General features: G+C 42.8%; 1 protein-coding gene across 4 annotated transcripts in view; it reads right to left on the bottom strand.

The window, feature by feature from the left end:
- Positions 1-1799: 1799 nt before the first annotated feature.
- The window catches only part of LOC124285129 (mucin-5AC-like), a 28885-nt gene continuing 6054 nt past the window's right edge, over positions 1800-24630 (bottom strand). For 2 of the 4 annotated variants that reach the window (XM_046721281.1, XM_046721283.1), the window contains 10 exons: positions 24478-24546; positions 23716-23760; positions 22455-22469; positions 21874-21912; positions 21016-21042; positions 20435-20458; positions 19815-19841; positions 15196-19254; positions 14072-14107; positions 1800-2326 (listed from right to left, as the gene is read on the bottom strand). In XM_046721281.1, coding sequence (XP_046577237.1) covers positions 2322-2326; positions 14072-14107; positions 15196-19254; positions 19815-19841; positions 20435-20458; positions 21016-21042; positions 21874-21912; positions 22455-22469; positions 23716-23760; positions 24478-24546 — 4346 coding nt within the window. In that variant the 3' untranslated portion in view covers positions 1800-2321. The remainder of the gene's footprint in view (positions 2327-14071; positions 14108-15195; positions 19255-19814; positions 19842-20434; positions 20459-21015; positions 21043-21873; positions 21913-22454; positions 22470-23715; positions 23761-24477; positions 24547-24630) is intronic. The other 2 variants (XM_046721282.1, XM_046721284.1) reach the window with 2 other exon arrangements.

Here is a 24630-nt window from a genome sequence, read left to right as displayed (position 1 = left end):
CACTGATCCAATTACCAAACTAGAAACATAGGAAACCCGTGAAATCGCCTTTTCCCTTGTCACAAGCTTTTCTCGCGCCCTATATAGAGTCAGATAAAATATCCACAGTGTGACAAGACGCATGAGTTTCGATTGACAACTTTCATGGTATGTGGAGTGAAATCCCGCCAGCGATACTTTTGACAGTTGTGATGTCCGATGGCCCAATTTGACTTGTGCAACGAATGAATGTTCTTTATTTCCCCCAGTGATTTGGACTGACTGACTGACTGAGTATGGTTTTACGCCGTTTTTAGCAATATTCCAGCAATATCACGGCGGGGGACACCAGAAATTGTACCCATGTGGGGAATCGAACCCGGGCCTTTGGCGTGACGAGCGAACGCTTTAACCACTAGGCTACCCCACGGCCCCCAGTGATTTGGAGAGTACATGTGATGTTGTTACATTATACTTCCCTGCCAGTGGCAATGACAATGAATATATTCAGATACAGGGTTTCGGGATCAAAGGGAAATGTGAAGAACTGTATTTACATGGTTCGTGTGACATAGACCCGTGAAGATCCGGGTAGAATAGGTCTTCAGCAACCCATGTGCTTGCCATCAAAGGCGACTATGCTTGTCGTTAAAGGCGACTAACGGGATCGGGTGGTCAGTTTCGCTGACTTGGTTGACACATGTCATCGGTTCCCAATTGCGCAGATCGATGCTCATGATGTTGATCACTGGATTGTCTGGTCCAGACTCGATTATTTACAGACCGCCCCCATATAGCTGGAATATTGCTGAGTGCGGCGTAAAACTAAACTCACTCACTCACTCGTGTGACATAATTTCGGTTATAATTTCAGCCATGGTTCTCATTAATGCTGCCCAGCTGCCAACTGTCATGGACCTCATCTGTAGTAGCACCCAGACATGTCCGAACCTTCATCACTAGCAGTTTCCTCGAGTCTGAGACAGGTGTCAAGGTTAACACGTCACCCGTCTTCGAGCTGTGATGGGTGTCACCTATACGGCAGGGTACGCCAACCTTCCCGCGAACACCTGGTGTCAGTGCTGACTGCTAATACTTCATAAACACACGTGTATGATTTAGTCAGATATACAAAATGAACAATGCATGTATGTGGGAATTTTTTTATAATTATGGGAAAGGTTGAGTGGATGTTGTTTCTGTTTCAAAAGGAAAAACAATGTTAACCCGACGTCATATGTCTTTCGTCAATTGTTGTGCTCCTACGATGGTTGGTTGGTTGGTTTGCTGTTTTACGCAGCACTCAGCAGTTATCGAGCTATATGGCGGCGGACTGTAAATAATCGAATCTGGACCATACAATCCAGTGATCAACATCAATCTACTCAACTGGGATATGATGACATGTGTCAGCCAAGTCAGCGAGATTGATAACCCGATCCCGTTAGGCGCCTCTTACGACAAGCCTGTTTTGCTGAAGCGAGATTGATAACCTGATCCCGTTAGTCGCCTCTTAAGACAAGCCTGTTTTCCTGAAGACCAATAATTATTCAAACCCGGATTTTCCCGAGTGAATACAAGCATCAGTTACTGAAGACCAATTCTAACCCAGATCTTCTCGCATCCCTTCTGTGATGAAAGCGAAGACTCAGGTCTAAAGGTTTGTTTGAACCAGAGGTTCAGTGATGTAAATGTTACAAGCGGCATAAAATTCACTCATTCATACAGTTTCTATCCATGCGTCTGTCAAAGTGACTCCTTTTTTGTCAAATACAAAATACATTGGGCAAAGTGTTAGTAAAACACAAGTTAACACCAGCTCAACGATAATAACATTTTATTAAGATGAAATAGAATCCATGATATGTTTGTACAAATTAGGTACAGTTTGACTCGCTGGTGATAACGGTAAGCGGCGGATCCATGCTTGTTTAGAAGGGTGGGTGTTCACAATTAGAATTTGCTCACAATGTGAATTCTTAAGATCAGTGTGTGTGTCTTGGCGGGTGTGGTTGGGGCATTGTAACTGAAACTTGTGGGGCTTGAGGTCGAGGTTGGAAGGAAATGATGTTGTGAGGCGTGATTGCTTTACACCAGACAATCAGATGACAACGGATAGTGAACTATTCCAAGGACCAGGGTATAATCGTATTATTTACGCTCATGTCGAAAGTATACATATGTTTCAAACCCCAATATTCATCCCTTCACCCACCACTCTGGTGCCCATGGATCCGCCGCTGAGTCTCGCCCAGAGAAACATGTACAGGAACAAGGCTGTGTTGACATGCTGGGAACCTCCGTTAGTCTTCACAGTTGGCACAGCACCTCCAGGTGCACAGCTACCCTGCAAACAAGTTCAAATAGTTAAAGACAAGTCATCTACCATCAGCCCTGACCTGTGAGTGAGTGAGTGAGTTTGGTTTTTCGCCGCTTTTAGCAATATTCCAGCAATATCACGGCGGGGGACACCAGAAGTGGGCTTAACACATTGTACCCATGTGGGGAATCGAACCCGGCTCTTCGGCGTGACGAGCGAACGCCTTAACCACTAGGCTACCCCACCGCCCCCCTGACCTTTGGATGTAACCAGAGGCGATATGGTGGCCTAGTGGTTAAAGCGTCCGCTCGTCATCCCGAAGACACGGGTTTGATTCCCCACATGGGTACAATGTGTGAAGCTCATTTCTGGTTTCCCCCGCCGTGATATTGCTGGAATATTGATAAAAGGGGCGTAAAACTCTTGTGTGACGCTGCTTTAAATATATGACGGGCTCTGTTCATAAATGAGTCGGGGTCACACAATCCAGTGATTGACGTTTATATCTACGCACTTTTGATACTGGCACATCCAGGTCAGCGAGCTTGACCCGTAGTCACCTCTTGCGATAAGCATTGTTTGCCAGAAACGACGTCTAAAGCAGTTCCTTACATATCACAAACAGGGTTTGGCTGAAAACCAGCTCTATCCCAAATCGTCACTGGCACAAGCATGGGATGCTGAAGGACGAATGTTTCCTTCAATGAGGAGTAATATCAGTTTTAAACAAATTAATCATAAACATTCGATTCTACGATCGTCGGATTCATTCTTCATTTATGATGGATGGTTACCATGGTTACTTGGATGATCTTCCACAAGCATGAGTTGTTTTCTTCGTAACACAATAAACTGAATAGAAAACAAAACGAAAGAGGAAGGTGCCATGTGCATTCAAGAGACTATGTAGAGTGACGTAGTTTAGACATCAAGAGTTACGACCCTGTAGGCTGAGAGACTATGTAGAGTGACGTAGTTTAGACATCAAGAGTTACGACCCTGTAGGCTGAGAGACTATGTAGAGTTAAGTAGTTTAGACATCAAGAGTTACGACCCTGTGGGCTGAGAGACTATGTAGAGTTAAGTAGTTTAGACATTTAGAGTTACGACCCTGTAGGCTGAGAGACTATGTAGAGTTACGTAGTTAAGACATCAAGAGTTACGACTCTGTAGGCTGAGAGACAATGTATAGTTACGTAGTTTAGACATCAAGAGTTACGACTCTGTAGGCTGAGAGACTATGTAGAGTTACATACTTTAGACATCAAGAGTTACGAACCTGTAGGCTGAGAGACTATGTAGAGTTACGTAGCTCAGACATTAAGAGTTACGAACATGTAGGCTGAGAGCCTATGTAGAGTTACGTAGTTTAGACATCAAGAGTTACGAACATGTAGGCTGAGAGCCTATGTAGAGTGACGTAGTTTAGACATTAAGAGTTACGAACATGTAGGCTGAGAGCCTATGTAGAGTTACGTAGTTTAGACATCAAGAGTTACGAACATGTAGGCTGAGAGCCTATGTAGAGTTACGTAGTTTAGACATTAAGAGTTACGAACATGTAGGCTGAGAGACTATGTAGAGTTACGTAGTTTAGACATCAAGAGTTACGAACATGTAGGCTGAGAGCCTATGTAGAGTTACGTAGTTTAGACATGAAGAGTTACGAACATGTAGGCTGAGAGACTATGTAGAGTTACGTAGTTTAGACATCAAGAGTTACGAACATGTAGGCTGAGAGCCTATGTAGAGTTACGTAGTTTAGACATTAAGAGTTACGAACCTGTAGGCTGAGAGACTATGTAGAGTTACATAGTTTAAACATCAAGATTTACGAACCTGTAGGCTGAGAGACTATGTAGAGTTACGTAGTTCAGATTTCAAGAGTTACGACCCTGTAGGCTGAGGGACTATGTAGAGTTAAGTAGTTTAGACATCAAGAGTTACGAACCTGTAGGCTGAGGGACTATGTAGAGTTAAGTAGTTTAGACATCAAGAGTTACGACCCTGTAGGCTGAGAGACTATGTAGAGTTAAGTAGTTTAGACATTTAGAGTTACGACCCTGTAGGCTGAGAGACTATGTAGAGTTACGTAGTTTAGACATCAAGAGTTACGACCCTGTAGGCTGAGAGACAATGTATAGTTACGTAGTTTAGACATCAAGAGTTACGACTCTGTAGGCTGAGAGACTATGTAGAGTTACGTAGTTCAGATTTCAAGAGTTACGACCCTGTAGGCTGAGGGACTATGTAGAGTTACGTAGTTTAGACATCAAGGGTTACGAACATGTAGGCTGAGAGACTATGTATAGCTACGTAGCTCAGACATCAAGAGTTACGAACATGTAGGCTGAGAGACTATGTATAGCTACGTAGCTCAGACATCAAGAGTTACGAACCTGTAGGCTGAGAGACTATGTAGAGTTACGTAGCTCTGACATCAAGAGTTACGAACATGTAGGCTGAGAGACTATGTAGAGTTACGTAGTTTAGACATTTAGAGTTACGACTCTGTAGGCTGAGAGACTATGTAGAGTGACGTAGTTTAGACATCAAGAGTTACGAACATGTAGGCTGAGAGCCTATGTAGAGTTACGTAGTTTAGACATTAAGAGTTACGAACATGTAGGCTGAGAGCCTATGTAGAATGAAGTAGTTTAGACATTAAGAGTTACGAACATGTAGGCTGAGAGACTATGTAGAGTTACGTAGTTCAGATTTCAAGAGTTACGACCCTGTAGGCTGAGAGACTATGTAGAGTGACGTAGTTTAGACATCAAGAGTTACGAACATGTAGGCTGAGAGCCTATGTAGAGTTACGTAGTTTAGATTTCAAGAGTTACGAACATGTAGGCTGAGAGACTATGTAGAGTGACGTAGTTTAGACATCAAGATTTACAAACCTGTAGGCTGAGATACTATGTAGAGTTACGTAGTTCAGATTTCAAGAGTTACGACCCTGTAGGCTGAGGGACTATGTAGAGTTACGTAGTTTAGACATCAAGGGTTACGAACATGTAGGCTGAGAGACTATGTAGAGGGACGTAGTTTAGACATCAAGAGTTACGACTCTGTAGGCTGAGAGACTATGTAGAGTTAAGTAGTTTAGACATCAAGATTTACGACCCTGTAGGCTGAGAGACTATGTAGAGTGACGTAGTTCAGATTTCAAGAGTTACGACCCTGTAGGCTGAGGGACTATGTAGAGTTACGTAGTTTAGACATCAAGAGTTACGACTCTGTAGGCTGAGGGACTATGTAGAGTTACGTAGTTTAGACATCAAGAGTTACGAACCTGTAGGCTGAGAGACTATGAAGAGTTACGTAGTTCAGATTTCAAGAGTTACGACTCTGTAAGGCTGAGAGACTATGTAGAGTTACATAGTTTAGACATTAAGAGTGACGAACCTGTAGGCTGAGAGACTATGTAGAGTTACGTAGTTCAGATTTCAAGAGTTACGACTCTGTAAGGCTGAGAGACTATGTAGAGTTACATAGTTTAGACATCAAGAGTTACGAACCTGTAGGCTGAGAGACTATGTAGAGTTACGTAGTTTAGACATCAAGAGTTACGACCCTGTAGGCTGAGGGACTATGTAGAGTTAAGTAGTTTAGACATCAAGAGTTACGAACCTGTGGGCTGAGAGACTATGTAGAGTTAAGTAGTTTAGACATTTAGAGTTACGACCCTGTAGGCTGAGAGACTATGTAGAGTTACGTAGTTAAGACATCAAGAGTTACGACTCTGTAGGCTGAGAGACAATGTATAGTTACGTAGTTTAGACATCAAGAGTTACGACTCTGTAGGCTGAGAGACTATGTAGAGTTACATACTTTAGACATCAAGAGTTACGAAACTGTAGGCTGAGAGACTATGTAGAGTTACGTAGCTCAGACATTAAGAGTTACGAACATGTAGGCTGAGAGCCTATGTAGAGTTACGTAGTTTAGACATCAAGAGTTACGAACATGTAGGCTGAGAGCCTATGTAGAGTGACGTAGTTTAGACATTAAGAGTTACGAACATGTAGGCTGAGAGCCTATGTAGTGTTACGTAGTTTAGACATCAAGAGTTACGACCCTGTAGGCTGAGAGCCTATGTAGAGTTACGTAGTTTAGACATTAAGAGTTACGAACATGTAGGCTGAGAGACTATGTAGAGTTACGTAGTTTAGACATCAAGAGTTACGAACATGTAGGCTGAGAGCCTATGTAGAGTTACGTAGTTTAGACATGAAGAGTTACGAACATGTAGGCTGAGAGACTATGTAGAGTTACGTAGTTTAGACATCAAGAGTTACGAACATGTAGGCTGAGAGCCTATGTAGAGTTACGTAGTTTAGACATTAAGAGTTACGAAACTGTAGGCTGAGAGACTATGTAGAGTTACATAGTTTAAACATCAAGATTTACGAACCTGTAGGCTGAGAGACTATGTAGAGTTACGTAGTTCAGATTTCAAGAGTTACGACCCTGAAGGCTGAGGGACTATGTAGAGTTACATAGTTTAGACATCAAGAGTTACGACTCTGTAAGGCTGAGAGCCTATGTAGAGTGACGTAGTTTAGACATCAAGAGTTACGAACATGTAGGCTGAGAGACTATGTAGAGTTACGTAGTTTAGACATCAAGAGTTACGACCCTGTAGGCTGAGGGACTATGTAGAGTTAAGTAGTTTAGACATCAAGAGTTACGAACCTGTAGGCTGAGGGACTATGTAGAGTTAAGTAGTTTAGACATCAAGAGTTACGACCCTGTAGGCTGAGAGACTATGTAGAGTTAAGTAGTTTAGACATTTAGAGTTACGACCCTGTAGGCTGAGAGACTATGTAGAGTTACGTAGTTTAGACATCAAGAGTTACGACTCTGTAGGCTGAGAGACAATGTATAGTTACGTAGTTTAGACATCAAGAGTTACGACTCTGTAGGCTGAGAGACTATGTAGAGTTACATACTTTAGACATCAAGAGTTACGAACCTGTAGGCTGAGAGACTATGCAGAGTTACGTAGCTCAGACATTAAGAGTTACGAACATGTAGGCTGAGAGCCTATGTAGAGTTACGTAGTTTAGACATCAAGAGTTACGAACATGTAGGCTGAGAGCCTATGTAGAGTTACGTAGTTTAGACATTAAGAGTTACGACCCTGTAGGCTGAGGGACTATGTAGAGTTACGTAGTTTAGACATCAAGGGTTACGAACATGTAGGCTGAGAGACTATGTATAGCTACGTAGCTCAGACATCAAGAGTTACGAACCTGTAGGCTGAGAGACTATGTAGAGTTACGTAGCTCTGACATCAAGAGTTACGAACATGTAGGCTGAGAGACTATGTATAGTTACGTAGTTCAGATTTCAAGAGTTACGACTCTGTAAGGCTGAGAGACTCATGTAGAGAGTTACGTAGTTTAGACATTTTAGAGTTACGACTCTGTAGGCTGAGAGACTATGTAGAGTGACGTAGTTTAGACATCAAGAGTTACACGAACATGTAGGCTGAGAGCCTATGTAGAGTTACACGTAGTTTGGATTAATAAGAGTTACGAACATGTAGGCTGAGAGCCTATGTAGAATGAAGTAGTTTAGACATTAAGAGTTATGAACCTGTAGGCTGAGAGACTATGTAGAGTTACGTAGTTCAGATTTCAAGAGTTACGACCCAGTAGGCTGAGAGACTATGTAGAGTGACGTAGTTTAGACATCAAGAGTTACGAACATGTAGGCTTAGAGCCTATGTAGAGTTACGTAGTTTAGACATCAAGAGTTACGAACATGTAGGCTGAGAGACTATGTAGAGTGACGTAGTTTAGACATCAAGATTTAAAAACCTGTAGGCTGAGATACTATGTAGAGTTACGTAGTTCAGATTTCAAGAGTTACGACCCTGTAGGCTTAGGGACTATGTAGAGTTACGTAGTTTAGACATCAAGGGTTACGAACATGTAGGCTGAGAGACTATGTAGAGGGACGTAGTTTTAGACATCAAGAGTTACGACTCTGTAGGCTGAGACTAGAGTTACGTAGCTTAGACATCAAGATTTACGACCCTGTAGGCTGAGAGACTATGTAGAGTGACGTAGTTCAGATTTCAAGAGTTACGACCCTGTAGGCTGAGGGACTATGTAGAGTTACGTAGTTTAGACATCAAGAGTTACGACCCTGTAGGCTGAGGGACTATGTAGAGTTACGTAGTTTAGACATCAAGAGTTACGAACATGTAGGCTGAGAGCCTATGTAGAGTTACGTAGTTTAGACATTAAGAGTTACGACCCTGTAGGCTGAGGGACTATGTAGAGTTACGTAGTTTAGACATCAAGGGTTACGAACATGTAGGCTGAGAGACTATGTATAGCTACGTAGCTCAGACATCAAGAGTTACGAACCTGTAGGCTGAGAGACTATGTAGAGTTACGTAGCTCTGACATCAAGAGTTACGAACCTGTAGGCTGAGAGACTATGTATAGTTACGTAGTTCAGATTTCAAGAGTTACGACTCTGTAAGGCTGAGAGACTATGTAGAGTTACGTAGTTTAGACATTTAGAGTTACGACTCTGTAGGCTGAGAGACTATGTAGAGTGACGTAGTTTAGACATCAAGAGTTACGAACATGTAGGCTGAGAGCCTATGTAGAGTTACGTAGTTTAGACATTAAGAGTTACGAACATGTAGGCTGAGAGCCTATGTAGAATGAAGTAGTTTAGACATTAAGAGTTACGAACATGTAGGCTGAGAGACTATGTAGAGTTACGTAGTTCAGATTTCAAGAGTTACGACCCAGTAGGCTGAGAGACTATGTAGAGTGACGTAGTTTAGACATCAAGAGTTACGAACATGTAGGCTTAGAGCCTATGTAGAGTTACGTAGTTTAGACATCAAGAGTTACGAACATGTAGGCTGAGAGACTATGTAGAGTGACGTAGTTTAGACATCAAGATTTAAAAACCTGTAGGCTGAGATACTATGTAGAGTTACGTAGTTCAGATTTCAAGAGTTACGACCCTGTAGGCTGAGGGACTATGTAGAGTTACGTAGTTTAGACATCAAGGGTTACGAACATGTAGGCTGAGAGACTATGTAGAGGGACGTAGTTTAGACATCAAGAGTTACGACTCTGTAGGCTGAGAGACTATGTAGAGTTACGTAGTTTAGACATCAAGATTTACGACCCTGTAGGCTGAGAGACTATGTAGAGTGACGTAGTTCAGATTTCAAGAGTTACGACCCTGTAGGCTGAGGGACTATGTAGAGTTACGTAGTTTAGACATCAAGAGTTACGACCCTGTAGGCTGAGGGACTATGTAGAGTTACGTAGTTTAGACATCAAGAGTTACGAACCTGTAGGCTGAGAGACTATGAAGAGTTACGTAGTTCAGATTTCAAGAGACATGACTCTGTAAGGCTGAGAGACTATGTAGAGCCATAGTTTAGACATTAAGAGTTACGAACCTGTAGGCTGAGAGACTATGTAGAGTTACGTAGTTCAGATTTCAAGAGTTACGACTCTGCAAGGCTGAGAGACTATGTAGAGTTACATAGTTTAGACATCAAGAGTTACGAACCTGTAGGCTGAGAGACTATGTAGAGTTACGTAAGCTTAGACATCAAGAGTTACGACCCTGTAGGCTGAGGGACTATGTAGAGTTAAGTAGTTTAGACATCAAGAGTTACGAACCTGTAGGCTGAGGGACTATGTAGGTTAAGTAGTTTAGACATCAAGAGTTACTGACCCCTGTGGGCTGAGAGACTATGTAGAGTTAAGTAGTTTAGACATTTAGAGTTACGACCCTGTAGGCTGAGAGACTATGTGTAGAGTTACAGTAGTTAAGACATCAAGAGTTACGACTCTGTAGGCTGAGAGACAATGTATAGTTACGTAGTTTAGACATCAAGAGTTACGACTCTGTAGGCTGAGAGACTATGTAGAGTTACATACTTTAGACATCAAGACATTACGAACCTGTAGGCTGAGAGACTATGTAGAGTATTACGTAGCTCAGACATTAAGAGTTACGAACATGTAGGCTGAGAGCCTATGTAGAGTTACGTAGTTTAGACATCAAGAGTTACGAACATGTAGGCTGAGAGCCTATGTAGAGTGACGTAGTTTAGACATTAAGAGTTACGAACATGTAGGCTGAGAGCCTATGTAGAGTTACGTAGTTTAGACATCAAGAGTTACGAACATGTAGGCTGAGAGCCTATGTAGAGTTACGTAGTTTAGACATTAAGAGTTACGACCCTGTAGGCTGAGAGACTATGTAGAGTTACGTAGTTTAGACATCAAGAGTTACGAACATGTAGGCTGAGAGCCTATGTAGAGTTACGTAGTTTAGACATCAAGAGTTACGAACATGTAGGCTGAGAGACTATGTAGAGTTACGTAGTTTAGACATCAAGAATTACGAACATGTAGGCTGAGAGCCTATGTAGAGTTAATGAGGTTTAGACATTAAGAGTTACGAAACTGTAGGGCTGAGAGACTATGTAGAGTTACATAGTTTAAACATCAAGATTTACGAACCTGTAGGCTGAGAGACTATGTAGAGTTACGTAGTTCAGATTTCAAGAGTTACGACCCTGTAGGCTGAGGGACTATGTAGAGTTACATAGTTTAGACATCAAGAGTTACGACTCTGTAAGGCTGAGAGCCTATGTAGAGTGACGTAGTTTAGACATTAAGAGTTACGAACATGTAGGCTGAGAGACTATGTAGAGTTACGTAGTTTAGACATCAAGAGCTACGACCCTGTAGGCTGAGGGACTATGTAGAGTTAAGTAGTTTAGACATCAAGAGTTACGAACCTGTAGGCTGAGGGACTATGTAGAGTTAAGTAGTTTAGACATCAAGAGTTACGACCCTGTAGGCTGAGAGACTATGTAGAGTTAAGTAGTTTAGACATTTAGAGTTACGACCCTGTAGGCTGAGAGACTATGTAGAGTTACGTAGTTTAGACATCAAGAGTTACGAACCTGTAGGCTGAGAGACAATGTATAGTTACGTAGTTTAGACATCAAGAGTTACGACTCTGTAGGCTGAGAGACTATGTAGAGTTACATACTTTAGACATCAAGAGTTACGAACCTGTAGGCTGAGAGACTATGCAGAGTTACGTAGCTCAGACATTAAGAGTTACGAACATGTAGGCTGAGAGCCTATGTAGAGTTACGTAGTTTAGACATCAAGAGTTACGAACCTGTAGGCTGAGAGCCTATGTAGAGTTACGTAGTTTAGACATTAAGAGTTACGAACATGTAGGCTGAGAGCCTATGTAGAGTTACGTAGTTTAGACATCAAGAGTTACGAACCTGTAGGCTGAGAGCCTATGTAGAGTTACGTAGTTTAGACATTAAGAGTTACGAACATGTAGGGCTGAGAGACTATGTAGAGTGACGTAGTTTAGACATCAAGAGTTACGAACATGTAGGCTGAGAGCCTATGTAGAGTTACGTAGTTCAGACATTAAGAGTTACGACCATGTTGGCTGAGAGACTATGTAGAGTTACGTAGTTTAGACATCAAGAATTACGAACCTGTAGGCTGAGAGACTATGTAGAGTTACGTAGTTCAGACATCAAGAGTTACATGACCCTGTAGGCTGAGAGACTATGTAGAGTTACGTAGTTTAAACATCAAGATTTTACGACCCTGTAGGCTGAGAGACTATGTAGAGTTACGTAGTTCAGACATCAAGAGTTACGACCCTGTAGGCTGAGAGACTATGTAGAGTTACGTAGTTCAGACATCAAGAGTTACGACCCTGTAGGCTGAGAGACTATGTATAGCTACGTAGTTCAGACATCAAGAGTTACGACCCTGTAGGCTGAGAGACTATGTTACTACTGTAGCCAGACATCAAGAATTACGAACCTGTAGGCTGAGAGACTATGTAGAGTTACGTAGTTCAGACATCAAGAGTTACGACCCTGTAGGCTGAGAGACTATAGTTACGTAGTTCAGACATCAAGAATTACGACCCTGTAGGCTGAGAGACTATGTAGAGTTACGTAGTTCAGACATCAAGAGTTACGACCCTGTAGGCTGAGAGACTATGTAGAGTGACGTAGTTCAGACATCAAGAGTTACGACCCTGTAGGCTGAGAGACTATGTGAGTTACGTAGTTCAGACATCAAGAATTACGACCCTGTAGGCTGAGACTATGTAGAGTTACGTAGTTCAGACATCAAGAGTTACGACCCTGTAGGCTGAGAGACTATAGAGTTACGTAGTTCAGACATCAAGAGTTACGACCCTGTAGGCTGAGAGACTATGTAGAGTTACGTAGTTCAGACATCAAGAGTTACGACCCTGTAGGCTGAGAGACTATGTAGAGTTACGTAGTTCAGACATCAAGAATTACGACCCTGTAGGCTGAGAGACTATGTAGAGTTACGTAGTTCAGACATCAAGAATTACGACCCTGTAGGCTGAGAGACTATGTAGAGTTACGTAGTTCAGACATCAAGAATTACGACCCTGTAGGCTGAGAGACTATGTAGAGTTACGTAGTTCAGACATCAAGAGTTACGACCCTGTAGGCTGAGAGACTATGTAGTTACGTAGTTCAGACATCAAGAATTACGACCCTGTAGGCTGAGAGAGACTATGTAGAGTTACGTAGTTCAGACATCAAGAGTTACGACCCTGTAGGCTGAGGGACTATAGTTACGTAGTTTAGACATCAAGAATTACGACCCTGTAGGCTGAGAGACTATGTAGAGTTACGTAGTTCAGACATCAAGAGTTACGACCCTGTAGGCTGAGAGACTATGTAGAGTTACGTAGTTCAGACATCAAGAGTTACGACCCTGTAGGCTGAGAGACTATGTAGAGTTACGTAGTTCAGACATCAAGAGCTACGACCCTGTAGGCTGAGAGACTATGTAGAGTTACGTAGTTTAGACATAAAAGAGTTACGAACCTGTAGGCTGAGAGACTATGTAGAGTTACGTAGTTCAGACATCAAGAGTTACGAACCTGTAGGCTGAGAGACTATGTAGAGTTACGTAGTTGAGACATCAAGAGTTACGAACATGTAGGCTGAGAGACTATGTAGAGTTACGTAGTTCAGACATCAAGAGTTACGACCCTGTAGGCTGAGAGACTATGTAGAGTTACGTAGTTCAGACATCAAGAGTTACGACTCTGTAGGCTGAGAGACTATGTAGAGTTACGTAGTTCAGACATCAAGAGTTACGACTCTGTAGGCTGAGAGACTATGTAAAGAGTGACGTAGGTTTAGACATCAAGATTTACGACATCAAGAATTCTGTAGGCTGAGAGACTATGTAGAGTTACGTAGTTCAGACATCAAGAGTTACGACTCTGTAGGCTGAGAGACTATGTACAGTTACGTAGTTCAGACATCAAGAGTTACGACCCTGTAGGCTGAGAGACTATGTAGAGTTACGTAGTTCAGACATCAAGAGTTACGACCCTGTAGGCTGAGAGACTATGTAGAGTTACGTAGTTCAGACATCAAGAGTTACGACCCTGTAGGCTGAGAGACTATGTAGAGTCACGTAGTTCAGACATCAAGAGTTACGACCCTGTAGGCTGAGAGACTATGTAGAGTTACGTAGTTCAGACATCAAGAGTTACGACCCTGTAGGCTGAGAGACTAGAGTTACGTAGTTTCAGACATCAAGAGTTACGACCCTGTAGGCTGAGAGACTATGTACAGTTACGTAGTTTAGACATAAAAGAGTTACGACCCTGTAGGCTGAGAGACTATGTAGAGTTACGTAGTTCAGACATAAAAGAGTTACGAACCTGTAGGCTGGATGGCTCTTGGCGCCGGTTGGCCCACTGGAAGGAACAACATACACATGGTATTAGTGTATCAGTTTGTCTCATAGCAGACATCTCCGGTTAGACCAGAAACACACTAGAAGAACGTTGGAACTACAACATATACTGAACTACAACCATGAACCATACTGAGAATCGGTTCCATGTAGAACACGAATGAAACAAGCAATGATGGTTACTCCGCGACGTTGTGTTTCTCATAATAAATTACAAAAGTTGACATCCATAAAAACTCTCTTCCTTAAATACCAAAATGAATATATATAATTGGTACATACTGGTACACTGGGTACACTGGGTACACTGGGACTGAATATACTGGTACACTGGTACACTGAATATACTGGTACACTGGGTACACTGAATATACTGGTACACTGGGTACACTGACTATACTGGGTGTGTGGGTGTCCCCCCATTAGTCATACCATGTGTTGTACCGTTAACCATTCACTTCATCACAAGAAAGACCTGGGTTTAAATCCCAAGAAGGGTGCAGCGTATGATGATGACTTCAAAATATCTTAAAGGCACAATGTCACACCTTTTCGACAATATTTTGGCCTGTATTTTATCTATTAGGGGCATATCCACACAAACTTTAGCCTCTTATTGATGCAATAAAAGACTTGTTATCCCTTACGACTTGCCTGAAATCGATAACTGAGACTTCGAGGCGAACAGCTTCCAAACAGATAACACTTGCCATACTTGGAATGTAAACGATTGCTCCGTACATCGAAAACTGTTTTACGCGGAGTTGTCGGTGTTTGACGTGTTTGACGAACTGGTTTCATAATATTGTTTCATAATAATGTTAGTCCGGTAGAGGCCGCAACGCTGCATTCACATAATAGTACTATTTAATTTAATATTGTAATCTAAATACGTAAGTAATAGGGGAATAAATTATATGGCAGCTTCCTTCAGGGCCAGTAGTTAGTGTTATTGAGAAACATGCATTATGTATTTTTAGAGAAGTGTGTGTGTGTGTGTGTGTGTGTGTGTGTGTGTGTATGGGGGGGGGGGACATTGTGCAAAAACCTGCTCACCCACTCACCACATTCCCTCATACCAACACTTACTTTTTACTTGTCGAAGCTGTAACTTGCCAGATGCTGGATGCTGGGGTCTGGGATTTGCTGACGTCAGCTTAATCTTATTGATGGGGTTCCCTACACGCAAAGATTTATGGGTCTTGGCAGCCGCTGAAAAACTCCCCAGAGTAGAGTAGAGTAGAGGACGTTGTATGGTTGACGTTGGTGCTGGTTTGGGTAAAACTGACCCTAAAGCATTCCTTGAAGGAGGCTGTTGATGTGGACGTCCAGAATGATGGGTTCTTCTATGATGGTGTCTTCTCTGACTAACCCCTCTTGGACTGGTTGAAGGGTGTCCGGCATGTGTAGGTCTGGGCAGTATTGCAGATACTAGTTTACTTATGCCAGTATTCAACGCAGCAATCTGACCTCGTGGGTTATCAGTTGAAGCTGTGGTGTTGGACGCGGAAGGGGGTCTAAGATGTGGCCTCCTCTGTGGATGGGGTGACTGTGAAGAGGATGCTGGACGTTTCAGATGGTGGTGAGTCGTGGAAGGATGTCCAGGTCGTCCCAGTTTAATGTTTGGGTGCCGCTGTGTCGCTCTTGGTTTGCCATCTATTAGATTCGTCTTGGGCACAACACTTCTTACCTCAACAGACTTCCGTGGATGTGTTGGATGTACTGAGGAGGCCGTGGCATAAGGAACACCCTTTCGTCCAGCGGCTGCCCGATGTGTGCCTGGGACGGGTCTGGTTGTCACTTTAGATGAATGTCTCGGATTGCCCTGACCCCCAAGGGCAGCAGGCATTCCTTGTTTGAGACCACGCCCTCTCGTCATTCTGGAATGGTTTATGAAGTTGTGAGATGTCCGTAAGCCTTTATGTAGTGAGGTGTGAAGTGTGGTGTGCAAAGGTATATGAGAGAATGTTGGTTTTGTGAAGTTTTGTCTACGGAATGTTGGTTGTGGTGTGACTCTGTGTGAGTGTATCCTACTAGGGTATCTCTGGAGAAAGTGGCTTCTTGGTACAACAGTCTGGCTTCCAAATCGTTGTGAACTACCCATGGTCTGTTTATTGGTTTGAAACGATCGCAGTGGTTGCACGGTACGTTGAGGATATTGATACTGCATCCGCCCTGTCCTCGTATTCAGGGGGAATTTGGGGGCCGGGGTTGCGGACAGCATCGACATGTTTGGGTTGACTGAAGTCCGCAACACTGGGGTGTTATGTCTCATGGTTAGAGCACTGTTGACGAATGACGACCGGCGTGGTAAGCTTAGGTGACTTGTTCTTGGAGGAACTGTGGGTTGCTGAATACTTAATGGTTTTACGGTCACGCCAGTGCTGCCTCCCACCTGCTTTAACGTAAGATGTCCGTGTAGGGACTCACCAGTTCCAGAAAACTGCATCTGGTCACTCAGTTCAATTCGACCTCTCACATTTACATGCCCTTGTGTTCCTGGGTTAAACCTGTTTTGTGCTAGGACCAAAGACTGCCCAATCAAAGTGGGGTTCCTGCCCGAATTGCTAATATAATCTGTATAGTGTGACGTCGTCAGTTTTGAAGTATCTAATACATTAACATGTGGCGTCGTAGGTTGTGACGTCGTTGACTGTGAAGTGATTGAAACTGTCGTTGGCGTCAAGGTGGTTGTTGGAGGTACTGGTGAGGACGCGCTGGCTGTTAATGCGGCAACAGATGTTGTAGATACGAGCACTGGCGTTGATGTTGTTACTGTATATGTGGAGGTCTCAGTGGTTACTGGCCGAGCTTCAAGGCCTTGGTTATTGGGTTGAGTGTTGTTGTTTACAATTGCCGATGTTCTAGTCTGTGAGTCAACGTTCCCCTGGGCAAGCAATTGTAGTCTGTCCATATTCTGAATCTGGGCGTCAAACAACTGGTGGCTTTGATGGAACGCTTCTTTATACGAACTTGACACCACGGTGACTGGAGAGGAGGCATTTTCGTGAATAGCTGGAGTGAAGCTGTGGCTCGGAAGGGTTCCTGTGTCTGGTGGTCCCTCGACCATGTTGGGCGAGCCTGAACTCTCTGCCGTGGTAGAAGCTGAACTGTTTACTGACGGAATGGTTACTGTCGTGTGTTCTGCTGTTGGTTCTGGTGCTGGTTCACCTGTTGTTGGTTGTGGTGTTGTCGGTAAAATTGTTGTTTCGGTTGAAGTTCGTGAAGATGTAGAAGCTGCTGATGACGAAGACTCCACTGCAGTCGAGGTCATCAGGTTCGTACCTTCAGTTGTAGTCTGTCTTAATGGATAACGCGGGTTCGGGTTTGGTTTGACATGAGTGGGCCTTGGTCCCATGCTATCACTGGGGCGAACATTCCACACTGCTCGGTACCTGTCTCTCTGTAGAAGGTACTCTGGTCGGATGTTGATCTGTCGGTCTCGATACAGTGGCGGTCTTCCAGGATTCAGCTGCTGGGAACGAGGGTCCATGTGTTTCAGCTGCCGACCGTACGGTTGTGAAAGGGATGATGTTTGAAGCGTTGGCAACGGAGTCACTGTAGTTGCCTCCACCATCTTAGAAGAAGGTGACATAGAAACTAAAGGTGTTTCAGTCATCAGCTTCTCACTAGTTGCCACAGGTGGTTGAGTAGATGTAGTCTGTGAGGTTGAAGTTGGCGTGGTCGGTAGCTGTGTGGTTGATGACGGTGTAGTTGAAGTGGATGCAGTTGATGGTGGTGTGGTCGATGCTTGTGTTGATGGATCGTATGACGTTGTTGTTGGTGTGGGCAGTGTGGTTATTTTCCTGGCAGTGTCCGCGATCTGATATACAGAGTTATGACTCTGCTGGACCACCAGGCCACCGCGGATGTAGTCCGAACCGACAGCACCAGCAGCTACTTGGTTCGGTACCGAGTTCAACTCGTAATACCCCTGGTAGTACGGCGTGTGCGTCAGATAGTCAGGGTACAGGGTCTGGGGTAGAGTGTAGTAGGTCCCCGGGGAGGTGTAGCTCCACGACTGGGTTGTCAAGTGCGGCTCCTGTCTAACACCATATAGACTCCCCGCGTCTAGATAGGGAGAACTTGTAACGGAGCTGTATGGATCGGGAATGGCGTTTGGAATACCTGATCTGATCCTAGCACCATTGAGTGAAACTGAGTTGAGGTTAAATATTGACGGTCCTTCCGCTGCTTGGGTCAGAGCGTCCAGGGGCGTGGGTGGATGACCAGGCCGAGGATGTGTCTGCGGGGCTGCTGTAGATGGGGACGTGGTGGACGCAACTCCAGCTGTTTTATTGGATTTTAAAACAGTCCCAAATCTTTCTCCATTCTGGACAGCCTGTCTCATGGATTCAATCTGAGGGTTAGGATTCTTAGTAAGGATCATTGCTGACTTGGCCGGACCGAACTGAGTGTACCCTACATCCGTGGCCTTGATGCCTTGTAAGTCATATATCCCGGTGTTCGGCTGGACGTATACCTGGTTGAACCCTGCCGCTGGTTTATGAAGCACCTGGGACACACCATGTACAGCTGGGCTCTGTGTACCACGGGCGAAATTACTAGATACTACAGGCCTATTTTTCTGTACTCTGCCCCGCGACGTAAAAGCAGCCGACTGTTTCAGCAGGATATTCCTGGGAGCCTGATAAATCACTGGCCCAGATGGTGTCCGAGAGGGCTGAAACACTCCCCTCTGTTGAAAGGACGTTGCAACTACTGGCGTTTTGGATTCAAAGACTGCCCCAGCATTTTTCACACCCGTGCTGGGCTGTGAGATCAGCGCACCTGATGCTGAAGCAGAGACTGGTTGAGATGAAGATGGGGTATAAGGGATAGAAGGAGGCATCGACTGACGTGTAGGACCAATATACGGTTTGACGTTAGTTCCATGGCTGCCTGAGAGACTGTGTCTAAAGTGTGAGTGTGGTGCATGGTGTGTGTTGTGTGACCTCTGTGTGTTGTGTGTGCGGTGTGTGTTGAGTGTGTTGTTCTGCTGTGGCACAAGAGGAACCCGGCCCTGAAAGCCTGGAGCAGGGTGCAGAGTCTTGGAGACAGTATGATGCGCGGGTTCCTGGGTAAATCTGCTAGCGATTGGCTTCAAATCTGTCCTTTCCTGCGTGGGGAACACAGACAATGTTTTATCTGAAACAAAATAAACGAAATACCAAATCCTAGTAGGGCATTGAGAAGTGGAATGCATATGAAAAGCAAGATTTATTGATGTCAACTTCTTTATTATGAATAACACGACGTTTTGGAGTGTATTCTTGCTACTTCATCAGGTAATCAAAGTAGATTCACCTGATGAAGGACCAAGCATACACTCCGAAACGTCGTGTTATTCACAAGAAAGAAGTTGACATCCATAAATCTTGATTTTCTTGAACAAATACCAGCAGACTGTTTTGTGCATTTAAACTTATATATGTATCATAGAATTATAAATCTACCATAATTGCCATTTATTTATTTTTTTTATTTTTAATGACAAATCTGACATTTCTTTGAGAGGCATTTTAGAAGTTGTATTGGATGAAGGAAAACCAAGTTATATGGACAGTCAACTTCTTTATTGCAATGAGTGCGACGTTTCGGTGTAGGTACTAACACGTTGATAACACTGAGTAGTATGTGATGTTTATGTCACCATCTGGACCAGTATCTTGTCTGTAGTGAAGAAACATCTTTACAGTTATACTTACCCAAAGTAGCCTTGAGTTTTGTCCATGCTGGAACAGAATAGATTCGTATTGTGATATATTGTCGATCCATATAGGACTGAGTTTAGTTTTACGCCGCTTGTAGCAATGTTCAAGCAATATCAGACTATAACAGATATGGTCTTCACACATTGTACCCATGTGGGGAATCGAACCCGGGTCTTATGTGGTTTAACCACTAGGCAACCTCACTGCCCATAATTCATTTAGGAACACAACCGTTGACTGCATGACCATAGTAAAGTATATAATGTTAACTGAGAAGATTAATCAACCTCGATTATCCGCCGAAAGCGATTTCACTTGGATTGTAGGCCAATTAGTGGTGAACAACACTCGAATGGACGACTACAAATCAATGACAAATCACTATATGTGTAAATGCAAGCTAATACATTTTACAACAAATATTGGTTGTGGGATCATATTCAAACTCACTTCCGTTTACTAATAATTTTAATAATGATAATTTAATGTGTAACATATAAAAATACGCATTTTAAATTAGACGACACATCGTCAATGGGCACATGTTGGTTTGTCTTTGGGCTATATTCATGCAGTTCACTGTGGCATGTTAATAAGTAACTGAAAACCCTCACCGTGCTTGTCCGGCCCTCTGGGCCCTGAAACAACAGAGACTGACGTTAGAGTTGTAATGCGTAAGACAGAAACGTTTTCTCATGTTCTGTATAACAAAGTCCATCTTAACCTGAATATTCCTTTGGATTTCTTTATCTTGTTTTTGTAAAAAATGAAATTAATACTTTGAATTTGACAATAAAATACACGAATGAAGTACAATAGCAAGAAAGTATCTGTCTTCGAGCGTTCAAATCTTGATTTAGAATTATCGCATTTATCACTTGTAGACGACGTAGCACGACAACGTTATTCTTATTCTTGTATAATGTTCGGTGACAACTTTTTGGCGTCTAATATTAATATATAAGTATAACACCATTTTCTGTATGTATATCATACATGGCATGAACGTTCTGTTACGTATGATGTTAAAGAATGTAACAAGAAACGTTTTGGTTCTGTCTTAACATCAATAACATATGATTTGTTAACTTCCAAACAAAATTATACAGAGGCATTTCATATTGTTCTTCTGCAAGAGATAAACCAAAGATTTGGTAACTCACGCACATTCGTTTGATGAATGTCGACAACGTACCTGGTGGTTCATTTCCTAGTCTTGGATCTGGAAAATACTTGAATAATCATGTGTTTGTTTGGGGTTTTTGTTTGTTGTTTAATGCCGCAATCAGCAGTGTTCCAGCTATATGGCGTCCGTCTGGACCAGACAATCAGTGAACAACAGCATGTGTCAGTCAACCAGGTCAGCGAATCTGACCGCCCGATCCTGTTAGTCGCCTCTTACGACAAGCAGGGATTGCTGAAGTACAGTTCCAACACGGATCATGTGACTGTCCACAACTGACTGTGTGGATTTTAACACCGGGTTCAACTGTCCCAATCTATACTACAACATGACAACAAAGATACAGGTTATGATCTATGTATTTGATTATTTTCACTCTTATACACATTTATACACTAAACCTACGTACATCCTTCGCGGTGCACGATACATAACACAGATGATTACGACAAAAATAGCATAAACATACTAGGAAACTGTTTGAATTATTGACACAATTATTATTGATGTTGTTTCAAGACAGGTTAATCACAGACCATTTGACAATGTTGGTGATCGAGGGATTTGTAAAACAAAACATATTTCCGCCATTGCTTCAAAATATTCCACGTGTTTGTCTGAAGGAAAGGGCCAGCTTATGTTTGGACCACCACCCATAATCTGGGGAAACCGAATAGTGCAGGTATTTAATACACGATGTATAATAACACATTTTGGTTACTAGATAATTTTCAGGAACTGAATGTTTTCCCTAAACCGTAGATTCTCTAAACAATACCAAATGGTCTGCCCGTTCTTGATGTGACAGTGTTAAATAGCATTACACGTTAGTGAAGCAGCATATAGAATAGCTACAGGCGGTATACTTACATCTATATCGCTTCGGCTTCTCCGTGACCGTCGGTGGGGCTATAAGAGGGAATAATGTTATTTCCTAATATATGTATTCACTGCGGTAGTTTTAACCATGTGCCAAAGACTGACGTCATGTACATTAACATGCTTATAGAAGTTTACATAGTTATCGGCTCGCAGCTCGTTCCAGGATATCCGTAGAGGATTTACACCTTATAAGTCGACCTGATACCAAATTACTGTGTCACTCTCAAGACAAAGCTTTTCTTATAGCTTCAAAATATTTAGCCGAAGATACAATTACAGGTGCTTGTTCGTCCTGCGTCTATACCTGTTGTTCAATGTGTTAGAAAAACTGTCGACGTTTACATGTAGCACTCTGTGTCGTGATTTAGCGTAAACGAACTTCGATAGACGGGAAAAACTTAAGACGTTAGTTTTGTATTTGTAATACTTTATTTCACTTATGACACGTATAAATAAAGGTGGTTGTTAATATTTCCACTTCTTTGCCAATGTTTTAGTTTGTCTAACACCATGAGATGCCTGACGTGTCCTCTGACCCAGACAGCGCCATCTATGCTAGTGTCACTTACGCCCCAGGAGCTGCCCTGCAAGAGAGGACGGACGTAAGGCAATCTCCAATTAGCATTACACAATACACACAAGTACACATTGTACACAACGAAACCTCGTTAAAGCGAACTCGATGTTTGGATAGAGCGTTCACTGCGGTATACTTTAAGTTAAAGTGGGGTAGTCTAGTGGTTAAAGCGTTCGCTCGTCACACCGAAGACCTGAGTTCGATCCCTCACATGTGAAGCCCATTTCTGGTGTCCCCGCCGTGATATTGCTGGAATATTGCTAAAGGTGGCGTAAAATTGAACTCACTCACTCATTTAATGTTAAATTTTTAAACATAGAATAGCCACACGTTGACTGGCTGTTATAGACTATGGTTAGGTTTGATGTAGCGTGATAGTATGCACGGCATATCATGTTGTAGAAGTCAACAGGGACACTGCGACATCGTCTACGGTATCATAATCTGCTCCTGCATATGCATCGACATAGCTTATCGAACCAGACTCCGGCTTAACAAGGTTTCTACGTGTATACATTACGACGTTATGTTTAATGTCAGATTAATGTCAAGTTGATTACAAATTACATGTTTATCATATTACAAATCAGAGATAAGGAAAGAAATCTGAGTCAATGTAATATCTACAATACGATTAATGTAGACATATTTACTATATTCTTGTTGAAGTCTGATCTCATACCACGATAACACTTTCAAAATGATTTGCGTTAGTCATACTGTTGTTCATCAGTTAGGATAGATGTCCAATCAGATGGCGAATGTGAGTTAAAGGTGTTACTATATGTATTACTAGTTATTTGACATGTGTCATGTAAAACACAAACACAACGGGTCTAGGGTACCCGTGTACCTAGGAATCTACAGTACCTCAGCTCGACTACACTATTTAACTCTCTCGCAAACAATTCCAGCTGATGATATCCCATAATAACGCTTGCAGAATTCCATAATTATTAACCCTTGATGAATTTAACAAACACCTTTCAGGTTTCGAGGGGGCTTGGATACCATGGTTACCAGTTACCGTGGTACCATGGTTACCAGTTATCCGCGAACACCTGATGCCATCTCTGATATTGATTTAATATGGCAGAATCGCACAGTGGTTTAAACAAACGTTTCATTCGATATTAAAGGGTTTTATTGATGTTATCAACTCTGGGAAAGTGTAGAGAGTCACCCCATACTGCTTTATGTGTATTGCCGCTGAGGTAGTGTAGATTCCGGCAATAGTTAGGACAGACACTTACATCCCGTTTGGAGCGGATCCACGGCTAGCATAGACGGCATCTGGGCTGGAAACAGGCATAGACACGTGTGTATAAGGATATAAAGACAACATGCTCTGACCTGTCGCATGTTTAACTCTTCGGACGGCGTCAGAAAGGTGAACGTCACCATGAATTTCTATCAGGTCTTTTTGTCGATAAACATGTTACACGACCAACAAGTCCAATGTTTTAATCTAAATAGCACAGTTTTGTATTGATCCTTGTGCTGAATTCTCTGTGTAGTTCAAAGAAGCTGTTTAACATTACTCTAACCTTTAGAAACACTTGGATCAAAGTTTCAAAGTCTCAACGTCTCCCGCCAATATGCCTCGTTGACGAACTAGACAACAGTGTTTTAATAAGATTGCCAGCATGTGAATGTTTATATCGGGATTGGAACAACTGATGACAATCTTGTCGTAACTGATTGTACAGTGAGATCTACCGCATTGGAAGCAGCGTTGTGTTCCTTGTGTGCGCCAGGATCCTGTGCCTTGTGGTTCGAATCCCTGATTGTGATCTTTTCACCGAAATGTTAGAATAATGACATCAGCATCTCAGGGTGTTTACTTATACCCATCTGAAGTTCCCAGTCCCATTCAGTGCTCACATACACGTGTACCAATAATAACTATGAACTTCCCAAAATCCGCCCTGTGTGTCCCCACCGTAGGGATACAGATATAGTTTGTAGGTACGTGTTTTGTTTACCGTTCATGGAAAACATATGATCATACTTACACCTCCATTGCACTTCCGCAATCCGGGCCGCTAGGGGGCGTTGCAAGTAGGGCATCTCATTGTACTCCGCTGAAACAACAAGCACATGTTATGTAAACAAGGCTTCAAATCGTCGTCATTCACATTTAGGGCGTTAAACAATACGCCGTTACC

Source organism: Haliotis rubra, unplaced genomic scaffold, assembly GCF_003918875.1.
Source record: "Haliotis rubra isolate DU_JTF1 unplaced genomic scaffold, ASM391887v1 Scf353, whole genome shotgun sequence".
Classification (NCBI taxonomy): domain Eukaryota; kingdom Metazoa; phylum Mollusca; class Gastropoda; order Lepetellida; family Haliotidae; genus Haliotis; species Haliotis rubra.
Note: the sequence above shows the minus strand (reverse complement) of the source record. Positions and strands in the feature narration are given on the sequence as shown.